Genomic DNA, 16,693 nt, shown 5'->3' with positions numbered 1-16,693 from the left:
TTTCTTTTACCCCACATCTCTAATGGCCAAGTTCCCTTGATTCTACCTTTATAACAATCCTGGCGTGTGTCTCCTTTTCTCTACTAAAGTACACATACTCCCTAGTTAAGGCTTTCTTCATCTCTAGCCTGGATTATTGAAATAACCTCTTAAATGGACTCTGCCTGAAAATCTCTCCACTCTCCATTCTATCTTCTTCATGGCTGCCAATGTGATGTTCCCAAAGCACACATCTAACTACTTCACTCTCCGTACATTCCAGTGGCTCCCTGTTGCTTTTAGGATCAAATGCAGACTTTAAACCCCTTCACAATCTGGTTCAAACCTATCTTTCTGTAGTTATTACCCACTACTCCTCTTCATATTGTCTTTCTTGCTGTTCTTCCTTCCCCTTTCTTTCTCCGGGTCGTACAGTGGTTAGAACAGTGGTCAGAACAGTGATCCTTGAGTAAGGATGATCGATCTGAGTTCGTCTGGTCCAAGACACTCACCAGCTGTGTGATCCTTACCTCCCTTTTGCTTCATTTTTCTCATGTGTAAAATAGGGATAATGACAAGCACCTACTTCGCAGGGTTGTTGTGAGAATTATGTGAGATACTATTTGTAAAGTGCTTAGCACACTGACCGATGCTTCATTGACCCAATTTGGGGTTTTCTAGGAGTAGTTAGGCATTTCCTTCAGTTCATTTGACAGATGGGGGAACTGAGGCAAACAGGATGAAGTGACTTGCCCAGGGTCACACAGCTAGTGTCCAAAGACTGGATTTGATTCTGGGCCTGGTGCTCTATCCACTGCACCACTCAGCTACCCTGATCTGTGCATACTAGGTACTATATAAATGCTTATTCCCTTCCCTTTTTCCCACTTTCCCCAGCTGCCTCTGCATAGTCTCTCCCCCCTTCATCATCTTGTAATTGCCTTGAATTTACTTATGTGTAAGTACTGTGTCTCCTCATAGAATGTAAACTCCCTGAGAGAAGTGATTATTTAATTTTTTTCTATCCTGGCACTTAAAACATCATAAATTCTCATTGATTGGGGTCACATCACCTGTGAGTTGTTTAGTTTTTAATGTTGGAATTCCTTTGCGTGGAAGAGCAGTATCTGGGGGCCTGGGTGAATTAATAGCTCATACTTGGGAAAATTAGAAGTAGTTATGAAACTGCCATCTGGATGGAGTTCAATTTCCTTGGCATAGAGGAATGCTTTTAAATTGGTCTATTTGTCATTGAGCAAGCCTACAAGCTGTTGGGAATTCTGCAGTGAATCTAATGATCTCAGCCTTGTAGTATTCAAGAGGAAAATATAAAAATACATATCATATGTTATATCTATTATATAAATATAAAAATGCTAAATAAGGACATTATAGTTATTCAGTTATTTCATTCTTTTTTCATTAGAATTGCTTATATAAAAGTGAAGCAAAGATTAGACTTAAATAAGCTTTAAGCTTGTGGTAGTTATTTCTATCATCCTTATGTGAATTAGCATGGATTGAATTTAGTTAATGATTAGAATGGTGAGATAGCAATTACTCTGAAAAGAAAATGGGGGTCTTAGTAGCCTGCAAAGTCACTATGAATAAGCAATGTGATGTAGCAGCCAAAAAAGCTCTTGCAATCTTGGGCCATATTAAGAGAGGAATAGCTTCCAGGAGCACTGAGGTGATAGTCCCACTGGGCTGGGCCCTTATCAGACCACAGTTGGAGTATTTCATCTGGTTCTGGGTGCTGTAGTTTATAAAGGACATTGATAAGCTGGAGCCCATCCAGAGAAAGACAGCTAAAGTTATGAAGGGCCTTGAGTCTGTGTCTTATCAAGATTGGTTGAAGGAACTGGACATGTCTGGTCTGGAGAAAAGAACACTCAGGGGACTTAATACTATGTTCAGATGTTTGAAAGGCTGTCATATGGAGGAGAAATTCGACCTAACCCTTCGGCTTGGTGGCAGAATCAGGAGCAGTGGGTAGAAATTGCAGAGAGATCAGGTTAGGCTTGATGTCAGGAAAAGCTTCCTAGCAGTTAGAATTGTACAGAAGTAGAAAGGGCTGCCACCAAGCCTTTAAGCAGAGGCTGGAAGACTATTTGTTGAATATGTCACGGTAGGAATTCCTTTCATGTTTGAGTTGGACTAAAGTAGACGCTGAGGACCTTTCCAATTCTCAAATTACGTTATATGATTTAAACCAGACATGATTTCATTGGTGTAGGTAACTTCCTATAAGGAAACTCTCTCTACCAGTACATGAGAGCCCTGGGAAGTTAAATGACTTGTTGGAGGATGAACTTGATATTGTATCTTCCAGATTTTGAAGTGGAAATTCTTATTATTGTTCCATACTGCTTCATTTGAAAATATGAATGTGAAATTGGAAGGGAAATACCCTAATAATGTGGATATTATTGACCCTACCTTTAGAAATACTAGTTAGTTTGAAAATGAATCATCATGTTCTATGTGTGTTTCCAGTGGCTTGTGGGTAAGAGGAGTTTCAGAGACTGGAGCAGACAACATGCTTGGGTGGAAGCCTTCTATCTTTGTTTCTATGTGGTTTTTTTTTTGAAGCCTTCTATCTTTGGAAGAAAAAGATGTAGCACATATAACTTCTATAACTCGTGACTTCAGGGAAGAGGATTAAATATGAATGAATGCTTGCCAAGAAATGAGATATTATAATAATAGAATCATTACTTCACTGTGTACAGATACTTTCTCAAACATCACTTGAAAAGTCAGTCTTGGTCAACATGCATCTCCATTAAATTAGATTTCTCTTGTCTGGGGCAGGGCTTCCTAAATTTTTTTTTTTTAAATCATAGACCCCTTTGGCAATCTGGTGAAACCTATAGACCCTTCAGAATAATGTTTTTAAATGCAAAAAATAAAAATATAGGATTACAGAGGAAAACAGTGATGTTGAAATAAAGTTATCAAAGTATTTTTTTAAAAAATTAATAGACCCCAGACTGAGAATCCCCTGTATTCTGGGGAGACCTACTCTGAAAATTGAATAATAATCATAGAATCATAGAATTTCAGAACTTGATGAAACCTTAGAAATAAAATAGTCTTGCTTCTTAATTTTGCAGATGAAGAAACTGCCCTGAAAGGGTAATGTGATTTTTTTTTCAAGGTTACACAGCTAGTTATGTTAAGGGTAAGAGAGTAAAGGGTAGAGTCCAGATTTCCCTACCTAGTCCAGGACTCTTTTTAACATACTGCTGCCTTTTTGTTAGTGCCAAACTGACAGCAAAAACTATCTCCTGACAGATTGAACTCAGTGCAGATACTCAGACTTTATGGGATGTAGCTCTCATTGTCACCTTTTTATGCTTAGAAGATAAAATAGCATCCCCATTTTCAGACTATGAGAATGTACCTTAGTGAGACTAAGGTACAATGAATGTGGTTCAGTGATTTGTCTAAAGTAACAAGTGAACAGGATGGCAATATAATGCCAAGTTTGTTGATGCCAGAAGACACTGAGCTTGTTAGAGAATCTGATCTTATCAAGTTCGGGTCTTGTCTGGACTGAGAGCAAAGTCAGCCCTGGGAAAGCTGGAGCCACAGTAGCTGTTCCTCCCTATAAATTGCTTGTGGACCTCTCTGCCTTTTGATTTGTTGGGCTTGTGCTTGAAATCCTAAATAACTGATGAAAGAGATTTTGCTTTTTAAATGATGGCAGGCTTCCTTAAGAGTTCTGAAGTCTGTGGAAATAAATCAGAATTGTGAAAAAATAAGACCACAGTTTTTCTTTTCTGTTTCATTGTCACAACTTGTAATTTCTGTTATTTTGTTGGGGAACTTTGGATTTAGCCAAAACATTTTATTTTTTTAAAGGTGTTCAAAAATTAGCTTCTTTACTTATTTTACTAGTCACATTTGGCCTTTTGGTTTTTCCCTTACTAGGAACAAATGCCCTCACTTCTGTTGTTTTTTTTTAACATATATTCTTTTTTTTCTCAGTATGAAGGTGTTCTGTTTCATGAAATGCTTATCTTTAAAATTAATTTCCTTAGTAGTTTAGGCCAAATGATTTCAGAGATCCAAGTAATCCTTTTTCCAACAAATTACTGAGTTGACTTTGTTGTTCTGCTACGTATTAGGCATTGACACAGAAATAGTAAAATCAGTTTTCTAACTTGGTTAAATAGAGGTATCTTAAATGGAAGCTTTACTTTGACTTTTTGAAAAACATTTATTTCATTAAATATTTCCCAATTCCACATAAAAATTTTTTTAACAATCATTTAAAAAAATTTTGAGTCCCAAATTTTCTCCCTCCTTCTCACTCCTTCCTCCTCCCTGAGAAGGCAGGCACTTTGATTTTGATCATACATGTGAGGTCATGCCAAACATATTTCCATATTAGCCATAGTTGCAAAAGAAAACAGAAACAAAATAAAACAACAAAAATAAGGAAAGTTTTAAAAAGTATGTTTCAGTCTGCATTCAGAGTTCATCAGTGCTCTCTGCAGAGGTGGGAGCATTTTTCAACATAGGTCCTTTGGAATTGTCTTGGATCGTTGTCTTGATCTGGGTAGCTAAGTCTTTCACGTTTACTGTGACTTTAAGAACATTTTCAATCACTCAGGACTAACAATAGAATCTCAGTTCTCACCCTATGCTGACTTGCAAATCTGACAATCCTAGGAGGAAAACTCCCACCAAAACCCCTGATAGTCAGTCTCATCCCATTTTAAACAACGATGTAATACCTCAGAGCTATGATGAGGTCTTGTGTTGTTATTGTGACTTTTTCAAAATATACTATTTGCTCAATAAATATAAACCCGAATTGTAAATAGAGGAGTGAAGGAATACTTGAAACATAAGGGTTTAGAAATCTAGAATTTACAGTTTAGGGTATGAGAGTCCCTGAAGACAAAAAGATGACATCTTTTCTCTTTTCATTTTACATTCTCCTTTGTTTTTGAATTCCATCATATTTTTTAAGTCTTCAGGGGAAACTCCACAAGAAAGGGAGTATAAGATCTAATTTTGACACAATATACAGAGCAGGTTTCTTCTCTGCTTACCTGCTGTCTAGACAGACAGTATAGACCGTGAAATTTTTCTTCCTATCTTAGGACATCGGGCACAATTTCAGGTCTAGGCGTAGACAATTTTCCTTCCTTCTGGAGTACAGAGTATGTAGCTTGGAAACAGAACCACTTAGGAATTTTGTTTTATGACTTCACTATCATGATCTCACAGCCAGATGGAGAAGCTGCTAGGTTTGCCCAAGCTTCTGGCAAGATGTACTACTGAGGCGAGGCCTGACCCAGTTCTGGGGACAACATGAGGTACCTGGTCTTCTCCCATCACCAGACTCAGTTGATCTTTCTACAACCTCCATAGATAAGAGTACAATAATTGTTTGAGGTCAGACCAGCCATATTCTCCTTAGAAGGAACATATTTTACTAAGGAAGTGCTTATTTTTAAAATGACCTCTTAGAGAACGCAGAAATTCATTTTGACTTTAATAGTAAATCAACAGAAATGTTATTGTGTCATTTGGGCTTTCGGGTATATAGCAGCCCTAACCATTAATTCTGCTCCTGTTTCCCTTTAACTTACTATCAGCTGGTAAAGAAATGGAATAATTTACTCTGTCTAAAATATGGATTGCACATATCAAGAGAATTAGATGGCACCTAGTATGCTTTGGGCGAATCCCTTTTGGAGGGTTTGCAAGACTATGTAGACAGGTATGGCTGGATCGTGATCTGTATTGTTAGAAGGACTTATACTCATGTCACTAAGATCATAGGTATATTCAAATGTAACAGCAGCATATCAGCAATAAGGTTCCTATTATTATCATAACAAAAGAATAGAACTTGTTATCAGTGGAACAAATTTTCAAGGTCCAGGGGCTTAAATTTGGGCTTAAGCCCAAATATCTCATTTTTTAAAATGATCATTCATTTAAAAATCTATTGTTTGGCTTAATGCACCTGTTTAATTGGAATGAAAAGTGTAGGTTCCTGTTAGCAGTATCCATTATTCTAGTCTCACTAGAGGACATTTATTTACCCTGCAAATTTGGGGCCTAAATTGTCTTGGGTTTGTTTCTGTGAGCTTGGGCTAGGAGAAGGTATGGTAGTTGGCATATGGTAATGATGACAGTAAAAAAGTTGTGACCTCTTCTCACAAGGACTAACTGAAGGAAGTCTGATTTCTGGTCCCGTTCTGCATAGAGTTAATTTTAAGAGAACTGTATTCTTGAATGATGATACTATTAATAACTTTGTTATTTATGTTTGGAAGTATATTTTCAGCTTCTGTTGCATGACAGGCCTTTACTCATCTTTCCCTTCCCCCCAAATTACTTTGTATTGTTAAGGGCTAAAATTCTAGCTAAACTGTCTAAAATATCTAATGAGTGGTCGCCAATAAATTATAAGCTTTAGCAAGAGTTAGACTTTTAAGCATTTATTAAGGAGAATAAGAATTTGGTAAAGAGAGAGAAAAAGGCCTAAATTCCTAGCTATTAAAGGGAGAGCACATTTCTAGCTCCGCTCTCCACCAGAGTCCAAAGGAAAGAGAGCGCGAGACTGAGCGCCAGTCTCTTCCTTCCTCCTCCCACTAGTCCGCGTCACTTCCTGACTCCTGAAGAAAAGACTCCTGGTCTTGCCCTCAAAGACCTTCGCTTCATGGGCAGAACTCTTCTACAGTTAGTATCCAGCAGGTGGCGTTATTCCAATCGTTACAGTCCCCCCTGTTGTTCCTCAAGAAACAAAATGTTTCCTTGACGGAACAGTAAAAAGAATATAATAACTATTGCTAGCTAATAATATGTGAACAACAATATAGAAAAGGAAGAGAGGAAAGTTTTGTCCAGAGGGGCGATTTTTTTTTTGTCCTCATGAACCGACGCTTTGACATTAGTCTTGCAAAGGGAGGGCCTCTGCAGAGAGTACATGTTACAGATGGTGTATATTATAACAGAAAGAGAAAAAAAACAACAAAAACAACAAATCAAAACTGTTCATTTAAAGTCTCTGAAAGTCTTTTCTTAGATGTCCTCTAGGTGTAGTCGTGGAATGGAAGTCTTTTCAGGGGTTGATGTGTGGATGCTGGTAATCAGCCAGGAAAATTTCCTACAAAATTGAGCTTAACACAACTTTAAAATAGCTTTGTCAATAATCAAATCCAACAATGAAAGTTCTCAAAAACATGTCTAAGGGAATTCAGAATCTTAGTTGTTACACATGAAACATATAATAAAACAAAAATTGAACCATTCTTTAAAATTATAATATTACTATAGTCCCCCCTTATGGAGGGTAATTGAGAAGACAATTGCTGCAATATTAATTAATAAAAATAATTTTTATCTTTGTTTTATCACTTTTTGCATCATCTGCCTAATTATCCTCATGCCATTATGAGAAATTAAAAAATCTAATATAATTGGTAACAGGTGTCAAGGCCAAATTCAACACTGTATTTATCATGACACCTGAGATAATTATGGGGGTTACCATAAAAGAACAGAGAAATGATGGGATATGAGCATTCCCACACTTGAGCAATATGTACTGCCCATACAGTATGCCAGGCTTAAAATAGGTGGATGGAATATATGTCCATGCCACCGAACATATTGGAAGAAACTGAGTCAGACTTAATCAGATGCATGGGACTGAGATGTCCATGGCATCAGGCATATAGGAGGGAGCATGGAAGCCAGGTGTAGAAGTGAGATGGGTGGGATGAATACTTCCAGCCATCTGTACAATATTGTGGGGAAAAATAAAATAAAATATTAAACCAAGAGAATCCAACCTCAACATTAGTCAAAAGCCGTTCCCTCGGCCATACCTTGACTTCATGCATGTCTCCCCTCATGTGACAATTCAGTGTCTGCTCTTGCATGTATTCCTCTTGTGATTGGATGGCATCTTGGCCAACTGGCATCTGATAACTCAGAATAAAGGCAATTAATGTCTTAAATGATAAGTTCCCATAATCCAAGTCTCATATGGATTTAAAAATTGAGGATAATAAATGATTGCAAAAAATGTGAATACATCTTGACTCAGAACACAATATATAATTATGCAACAATTTCAAATAATACCCCTTTTTTTTACTTAGTATACAATTACTTTTTTGAAAAATCTGAACATATTTAAATAAAAGTTAAAGCACAACACAATCTCAAAGACAACTTTTACAAATGTTCCCCTCTTTTTTTTTTTTTTGGAATATGCTTATCAAAAATAATACTTCTAGAATCAATTTACACTTGCCATGGCAAACAATTTGCCAGGGAAATGCTTTAAAGAGTTTGATCAAATAATCAGTTGAGAAAAAATAACAAAAACAAACAACTCAGAATATGGGAGCACAATACTCCTAGAATTAACATTGTATAATAAAATCAAAACCATCTTGCAATGTTTCAAAATTAGAGATGAATAAATAGAAAAAAAATACACATGGAACAATAAAAGACAATGAAATTCAAACTAGGGAAATCTAAATGAATATGAACTTAATATTAATAAGAGTATTATAAAATATAAACTTGATCACATGACTATAAAAAGCTTTTACAAATATTCTCCTTGTTTTAAAAACTAAGTATAAAACACAATCTCAAAAGCATGAAAATCTCTATGAAAATAAACCCATACCATTAATTTCAAAATGTAGGTGTAATAGCATAGAAATCCTATGTAACCTCTGAACTGATACTATTAATAATCTGAGTGAATTTAGAACACTTTTGATTCCGATATCTAAAATCCCCAATACTCATATCAATACCTTGCTTCTTACTTCTACATTTCTGTAAAATATATATACTTCCATGGCAAAAGAAGCAGAGTCTTGAACTATGTTGATTGTTATTATTCTTATTCAGCTTAACTTTTTCTTCTTTAACCCCTCTATATTGTCTGTCAGTCTTTTCACCATACAAATGCTTTATAAGATTACTAATTAAAGACAAAAGCAGGTTAGCAAAATTATGAACAAAACGAGCATATCTGGAATTTAAAGGGTTTTCTAAGGTTGTCTCAGAAGCACAGCCAGGCTGGGGAAGGACTGAGCCTGAAGCTGCAAATGTAGTTACAGAAAGTTGAGCATGCGCATCAGATCTCTGGACTTCCCAGGCAGGGGAAGCAATGGGCTTGGCCATAGGAGGAGTAGAGGGTGGGGTCTGGAGAGGAGGGGAGGGACCAGAGCAATTTGAATCAGACTTGATTTTGAACTCAGGCCTGGATTCCTCTTCCCCCACTTTGCCTCCAGGTGCTAGGGGATTAAAAGCTTCTAGAGGGTGGGTCATTGCCTCCAGGCATGCAAAATTAAAGCAACAATTAGTGTTAGAACTGGGAAAAGCTGCGGGAATCTCTTCAGGTTTCTCTGAAAAAGCATGGTTGGGAGAGGGAGAGATATTTCCTTGTGTGAGTAAGTTGCTGGCTCTTTTAACAAAAATAAAAAGAAAAATAGAAAATCCACAAAAACAAAGCATTAACATGATCTTATCCCCCATTTGTCTGGTTAAACAGACTAAAATCAAAAATAGGGTAATTAGGGAGTTTAAAAGGTCCATTCGAAAAAATTTAAAGGAAAACACAGCCAGTACGCCAGTACTTAGCAGTTAAAGGGAGAGGGAGGGGAAATTTCTTACCCAACCAGAAGATCAGAAGACTGAAGTTTAGCTTTCCTCTTCGTGGTCAGCCATCTGTTAAGGGCTAAAATTCTAGCTAAACTGTCTAAAATATCTAATGAGTGGTCGCCAATAAATTATAAGCTTTAGCAAGAGTTAGACTTTTAAGCATTTATTAAGGAGAATAAGAATTTGGTAAAGAGAGAGAAAAAGGCCTAAATTCCTAGCTATTAAAGGGAGAGCACATTTCTAGCTCCGCTCTCCACCAGAGTCCAAAGGAAAGAGAGCGCGAGACTGAGCGCCAGTCTCTTCCTTCCTCCTCCCACTAGTCCGCGTCACTTCCTGACTCCTGAAGAAAAGACTCCTGGTCTTGCCCTCAAAGACCTTCGCTTCATGGGCAGAACTCTTCTACAGTTAGTATCCAGCAGGTGGCGTTATTCCAGTCGTTACAGTATTAATTTTGCATATGCTTTGTATTTATTTATTTACATGCTATATACCCCAGAAAGAGTGTAAGCTCTGGTGAAGGATATTGGTAGAGAAAAATCCCAGGTGCAACTTAAAGCTATCAAATATGGCAATCCTACAGCAGGTACTTGACAGAATTTCTATGTCTGTCCCAATCTTTTATGTCCCGAAAACCTGAAACAGTTTTGATATATTATTTATTTCCTAAATTAGATATATTTCAGCTTGCCAATTATATTTGATATGGGACTTTTGCATTACCTCTGCTTTGGTACGTTTGGGACAAGCTTGGCTTTTCCCTCTGAGTCTTCTAGGCATGACATTTTCCAAGAAAACAGATTTTTCCTTTATCTAAATAATTCTGAATGCTGTAGCTTTTGATTAAACCTGATTTTGGGGAAATCGTAAAGGAATAGCAACAGTGCAATTTATTTTATTGATAGTTGAAGTTTTATTTTCATCTTCTATGCAAGTTATGAAAAACTTTTCTAATTTCAGAACTGAGAAGCAAGAGGACTGACATCCATATTGTAATTATGATCAAATGATGTATGGTGGCATAGGGTCTGAACAAATAACTGAGGACTCCAGATTCTTGGAGGTGGTCAAGTGATTCTTGATTTTATAAAAAGAATTTTCAGTTTAAAGTATGGACTCCACATTTTGTCTTTTTTTCTGGTGTGCCATTATGGGAGTTTCAGTACTACCACAAAGTAAGAAAATGTGAATTAAATCCTGATGTTACTTGAGATGGAGATAGTGCATTTGTCTGGTTCAGGTTGGTGAAATTCAATTCAGCACACAATTTTGAAGAGCTTTTTATGATCTGGGGAACTAGGTGTAGTACCTAGAATAGCACCTGTGCTGAGGTGTCAAGGGAAGCTAGGGAGTTTGAGGGAGCAGAGGTGATCCGGGGATGCATTCCAGCAGTCTGTGCAAAGGTGCGGAGAGAGTGCTTGACAGTCTCGCCAGCCTGGCTAAATGTGGCAGGGGAATAATGTGGACTAAATCCATAAATGTAGGTTACGGGCATAGTGACATGCTAATTTCCCACTTGTCCAACAAGAGTATTTTGTTTTTGTTTTTAAATTGGCTTTGGCCTCTGGTTAGAAAAACTGCGGAACCTTTTTTTTTTCTGTTAGTCAGCATTTGTCGAATGATTGGAGAAAGGAGTTTTGATGGGGGAAGGGAAGTATTAAATATTCTCTTTATGTGGGAGAAAGAGTCCCTCCAGAAAAAGAAACTGGGTGAAAATACAACTTACTCCGAAGAATTACAGCTTCCAGAATCTTTCATTTCTAGTTCTTGTTCTAGTTAAGGGAGTAAATTAATTTCAAGTTATTCTGCATGAATCTCCTAAGTTTGGAAAGAATAAAAAATATTTGTGTTTGAATAGAAGGATAGAATGCCCTTCTTTGCTTTTTCTTTCGGTGCCTACATCTGACATAGCCCAGGAAATGCAAAAAACTTCTGTCCAAGAAGTAACCAAAGGAAATAAGGTACTCTTTAGCCCACAAGTCATTTATCTTCTCTTCAGTAACTGGTCAAATCGAACTTGAATCTCAGGCCCAAAACATAATCTAGTTCAGATTTCTTGTCTTGTCTTTTTTCAGGCTTGGCTTTTTTTTTACCTATTAAAATAAACTTCTGTATTACAAGGACATTTGTTCATCATGTGTTTGCTGTTTAGTAATCAAGCTTCCTGTCCTCAAGAGGAAATGCAAACCTTTTATAATAAAAAGGCAGAAAGGGATCACACAGCTGTGATGTAGGTTGGTATTTGTCTTGGTGGCAGTCTACCATCCAGCCTAACTTGTCCTCTCCTACAGAAACTCATTCTTGGATCTAGGTCCTACTCTTTTTTTTTTTTTTTTTTTTTTTTTAGTGAGGCAATTGGGGTTAAGTGACTCACACAGCTAGTAAGTGTTAATTGTCTGAGGCCTGATTTGAACTCAGGTACTCCTGACTCCAAGGCCAGTGCTCTATCCACTGCGCCATCTAGCTGCCCCCGGTCCTGCTCTTAATAAAGAAAATTCTTCTTTTTCTTTTGAGAAGATAAACATTTAAGTAAAAGAAACGATTATATTTGGTTGCTTAGAAGCAGTAGTCACTTTACAGATATAAAGACAATATAGAGGCATTACTATCTTTGCCCTTGAACCCTAAAAACCACAGGACCCTTCCATCGGATTTGCGGCTGCAACTTCCTATTTGTGTTCGCTCTACAATTGGAAAGTCAGCTTCTTTTGAGCAGAGATTGTCTTTTCTGTGTGTGTCCCCTGCTCTTATCTTAGCGTGCTGATTTGTACATAGTAAGCTTAACAAATGTGTTATTCACGAATTCATCTTATGACTATTTCCCAGGTATCTAAGTCTTTTCTGTATTTGTGAGGAAGAATCAACCTCAGGGGTTGAAGGGGTGGTACAACCTGTTATTTTCATTGTGGATTAAAGGAAGCCTATGAGAAAGTATATTCCCTTAACATCTTCTAATTATTTCTGGTTTGAAAAATGTACTGGCTAAAGTACTGTGGCACAGGATGCTTAAAATTGGGGTGTGGTTGCTTGCTAGAAGATGGGACTAAAAAGTAGTGTGATAGATTTTTCCCTTTTTTAAAATAAATTTTTATTGATCTTTTTTTTAATATCACTAGAATTTCTGTCCCTCCCCTTTCCCCATCCCAGAGAGCCATTCCTTATTACAAATAATATTTTGTGGCACTGATTAAAAACTGAGGGAGGGAAGGAAGAACATATGCACCCTAATGTTACTGTGCAATGTTATATATATGTTAGTAATTCTGCCATGGCCCCAAAAGTTTCTGGAATATTTTTCTTGGAAATTGCATTTAGAGACTGTGGCACATCCTTGTGAGTGCCTGGAATAATGACAAATTTTTGTTCTCTAGGTGCATTTGATTTTGGAGTTTAAGGTCACTGGGAACAAAGCGTGATGATGGCTAACCCCCTAACTATTCTAAAGGCAATTCTTTTAAAAACATTTTTATTTAAAGTTTTGAGTTCCAAATTTTCTCCCTTCTTTCCCTCTCTCTGAAGCAGTAAGCATTCAGATATAGGTTATGCACGTGCACTTCTTTAAAGCATTACCATGTTAGTCATTTTGTATAAGAAAACTTGAATAAAAGAAAAAATAAAAGAAAGTGAAAAATAGCACATTTTAGTCTGTGTTCCATCAATATCAATTTTTTCTTTGGAGATGGATAGTATGCTTCATCATTAGTCCTTTGGGATTGTCTTGGATCATTGCATTGCTAAGAATAATTAAGTTATTCACAGTTCTTCATCGAACAATATATATATATATATATATTTTTTTTTTTTTTTGGCTGGGCATTGGGGGTTAAGTGACTTGCCCAGGGTCACACAGCTAGTAAGTGTCAAGTGTCTGAAGCTGGATTTGAACTCAGGTCCTCCTGAATCCAGGGCCAGTGCTTTATCTACTGTGCCACCTAGCTGCCCCTTCATTGAACAATATTGCTGTCACTGTGCACAATGTTCTGGTTTGACTCACTTCACTATACATCAATTCATACAAGTCTTTCCAGGCCTTTCTGAAATCATCCTGCTTGTCATTTCTTATAGTACAGTAATATTCCATCACAATCATATACCACAGCTTGTTTAGCCATTCCTCAATCGATGGGCATTCATTTGATTTCCAATTCTTAGCCACCACAAAAAGAGCTGCTATAAGTATTTTTGTACGATTAGGTCTTTTTCTCTTTTTTGGGATGTCTCTGAAGTCAATTCTAAGAAAAGTGGTCCAAAATTGTTTTGCTAAGATTTCCCTTCCATACTTCTTAAAGTTGATTTTTGTAAATGTGGCTTTGTCTGCCCTGAAAATGGCATACAAAGGTGTATCTTAGTCATTATGGCTTCTGAGTAGCTTTAATTGCATTTAAGCAAGTTTGACATACTGTTTGTTAATAATAATGTGAAGTAGCAAATAAATTTGGGAACTAAAAATCATTGATGGGACAGCTAGGTGGTGTAGTGGATAAAGCACGGGTCTTGGATTCAGGAGGACCTGAGTTCAAATCCAGCCTCAGACACTTGACACTTACTAGCTGTGTGACCCTGGGTAAGTCACTTAACCCTCATTGCCCCACCCAAACCCCCAAATCCTTGATACTTTATTCTTTGTATTTTGTTGAGAAAGACTTCACTGAAGCATTAAATCTCTGTCAGAGTTCCTTGTTTTAAAACACTAAATCTGTGGAGCCAGAAGAATATGCATTGGGAAAGCTGATGCTGTAGTCTTGTTAGCTTTACATTCAGACCTGGTTCTTCTTTTATCCAAAAGCTTTGTATGTCAATCCGGCCTCAGACACTTGACACTTACTAGCTGTGTGACCCTGGGCAAGTCACTTAACCCTCATTGCCTTGCCAAAAAAACCCCCCAAAAAACCAAAAGCTTTGTATGTCATAGGCAGAGACCTTTGCACTGGAATTTGCGTATGAATGGGATATAAGGTTGGTCCCTAAAACATGGGGGAGAAAAACCTTGGACTTAGTAGGTTAGCACATTTGGGTAAAGTAATGATTCTCAAAATTCTGACCATAGAACTCTTGACTGAGGCAAGAGACCTTATTGGATCCCTATTCCTGCTTGCTACAATAATACTTTTTTTGGGGGGGGACGACTAGTCAATCCTTAGAGATAGGGGCCAGGGTAAGGAGTAAGCCAAGAAAGAATAGGATCAGTGTGTCAGGTGTAACCTCCTTCAGTTCCACTCTACCTCATTTCAAGGGTTAGCGTTTTACCCTCGAATTGAGACACATGGTGCCATCTTCTGTCTTATCTATGCTGGTAGCAATGATGGCAGTAGCATAGTAACCCTGTGCAATATGCCCAAGCTGTGATTCCTGAATTTATAACAGTAAAATGTCATTTGATAAACAGTCCCTGATTCTGCCACATGCTCTCCAGTAACCTCCTGCAGACACCAGTGTGTATTGATGGCTCTGTACAAATATGGCTCTCCACAGTCCGTATTTTGAAAGAAACTCCACTGAGTTGGAGCATGCTATGAGGTAGAGGTTGACATGAACTTCCAGTACAGATACTGACCCTGTAGCTGATGAAAGAGGGAACAGAATAAGAAAGGACAGACCTGTATCCACTGCCTGCAGGAGGAGGAGGGGATTTCAGCCATTTTAATTTTGGACTGACTGTACAGGACTTAATAAGAGAGATTCGAAGCTAATTTTTAAGCAGATGAGACAATGTATTATCTATGCCAGGGGCACTTAATCTTTTTTGTGTCGTGAACCACACTGGTAATCTGGTGAAGCCTAAAGATCCCTTCTGAGGGGATTTTTGTATGCATGTAATAAAATATACAGGTTTACAAAAGAAACTATGCTGAATACAGTAATAATATTTTTTAAAAGTTTGGAGACCTCTTGTGTAGGCTATATAGATGATGGGTATCATCTTCATCCTCATCCTCATCCTCATCCTTATTTTGAGACTTGGTTTTCCTATCTTGCCCAGGCTGGAATTAAAAGGGCAAAAGTTTTTGTTTTGTTTTGTTTGCGGGGGCAATGAGGGTTAAGTGACTTGCCCAGGGTCACACAGCTAGAAAAGTTTTTTCTTTTCTTTTTCTTTCTTTCTTTCTTTCTTTTTTTTTTTTTTTCGGTGAGGCAATTGGGGTTAAGTGACTTTCCCAGGGTCACACAGCTAGTAAGTGTTAAGTGTCTGAGGCCGGATTTGAACTCAGGTCCTCCTGAATCCAGGGCTGGTGCTCTATCCACTGTGCCACCTAGCTGCCCCTGAAAAGTTTTTTCTTAAAGTCAAACACTGTCTTGATTAAAAAAAAAAAAATTACTCTTTTCTAGATGTTACAGGCTTGAAATTCTGAAGCATTTGCTTGCCCCTGTTAAATTAGAAGATGGACTCCTTTTACCTTATTTTGGAAAATAGATAGCTTTATAAATAAATTGAGCATATAATAATCAATGTGCTTTCCCCATGATTTTTGTGGTTGCTAAAAATATGCTTGTATGTTTTTTCTCTGCAGGTTTAACTCAAAGACTGACTTCAGCATAGGAGCACCTACATTCGTATCAATGGTTGGGAAAAGATAGTGACCAGAAGCAAAGGGGAAAAACATCTTTGGTGTAGTAAAGAAGATGAGTATGCTAAAACCAAGTGGGCTTAAGGCCCCTACTAAGATCAGTAAGCCTGGATCTACTGCCTTGAAGACACCTGCTGCTGGTATTTTTACATTTTTATTAAATACAATCAAATTATGGTATAATCTAAAGATATTAGTATTGTTTTTTTAAAGACTTTGATTTATATTCTCTAGTTTATGTTAAGATATAAAGTTTAATTCATCAACTTTTAGAGATGGATGTCTCCTTCATAATTTCAGACTTTACTCCTTTGAAAAATTTTACATTTATTAGTCAGTTTAGTTGAATTTAGTACAGTGTAATAATTGCCAACATTTATATTGCTTGTATCTAAGGTTGGATTTGAACTAGTCTCTCTGATTCCAAGCACTGTGTCACCTAGCGCCCCCATAGGTATCATCCCTATGGAAATGACTCCTAAATCTATGTA

General features: G+C 37.3%; 1 protein-coding gene across 16 annotated transcripts in view; it reads left to right on the top strand.

Moving 5' to 3' along the window:
* CLIP1 (CAP-Gly domain containing linker protein 1) overlaps nucleotides 1-16,693 on the top strand; it is a 144,986-nt gene that overhangs the window by 18,748 nt on the left and 109,545 nt on the right. For all 16 annotated transcript variants that reach the window (XM_043978686.1, XM_043978681.1, XM_043978678.1 and 13 more), the window contains exon 2: nucleotides 16,146-16,342. In XM_043978686.1, the coding sequence (XP_043834621.1) occupies nucleotides 16,258-16,342 (85 nt within the window). In that variant the 5' untranslated portion in view covers nucleotides 16,146-16,257. The remainder of the gene's footprint in view (nucleotides 1-16,145; nucleotides 16,343-16,693) is intronic.

Source organism: Dromiciops gliroides, chromosome 1, assembly GCF_019393635.1.
Source record: "Dromiciops gliroides isolate mDroGli1 chromosome 1, mDroGli1.pri, whole genome shotgun sequence".
Lineage (NCBI taxonomy): Eukaryota > Metazoa > Chordata > Mammalia > Microbiotheria > Microbiotheriidae > Dromiciops > Dromiciops gliroides.
Note: the sequence above shows the minus strand (reverse complement) of the source record. Positions and strands in the feature narration are given on the sequence as shown.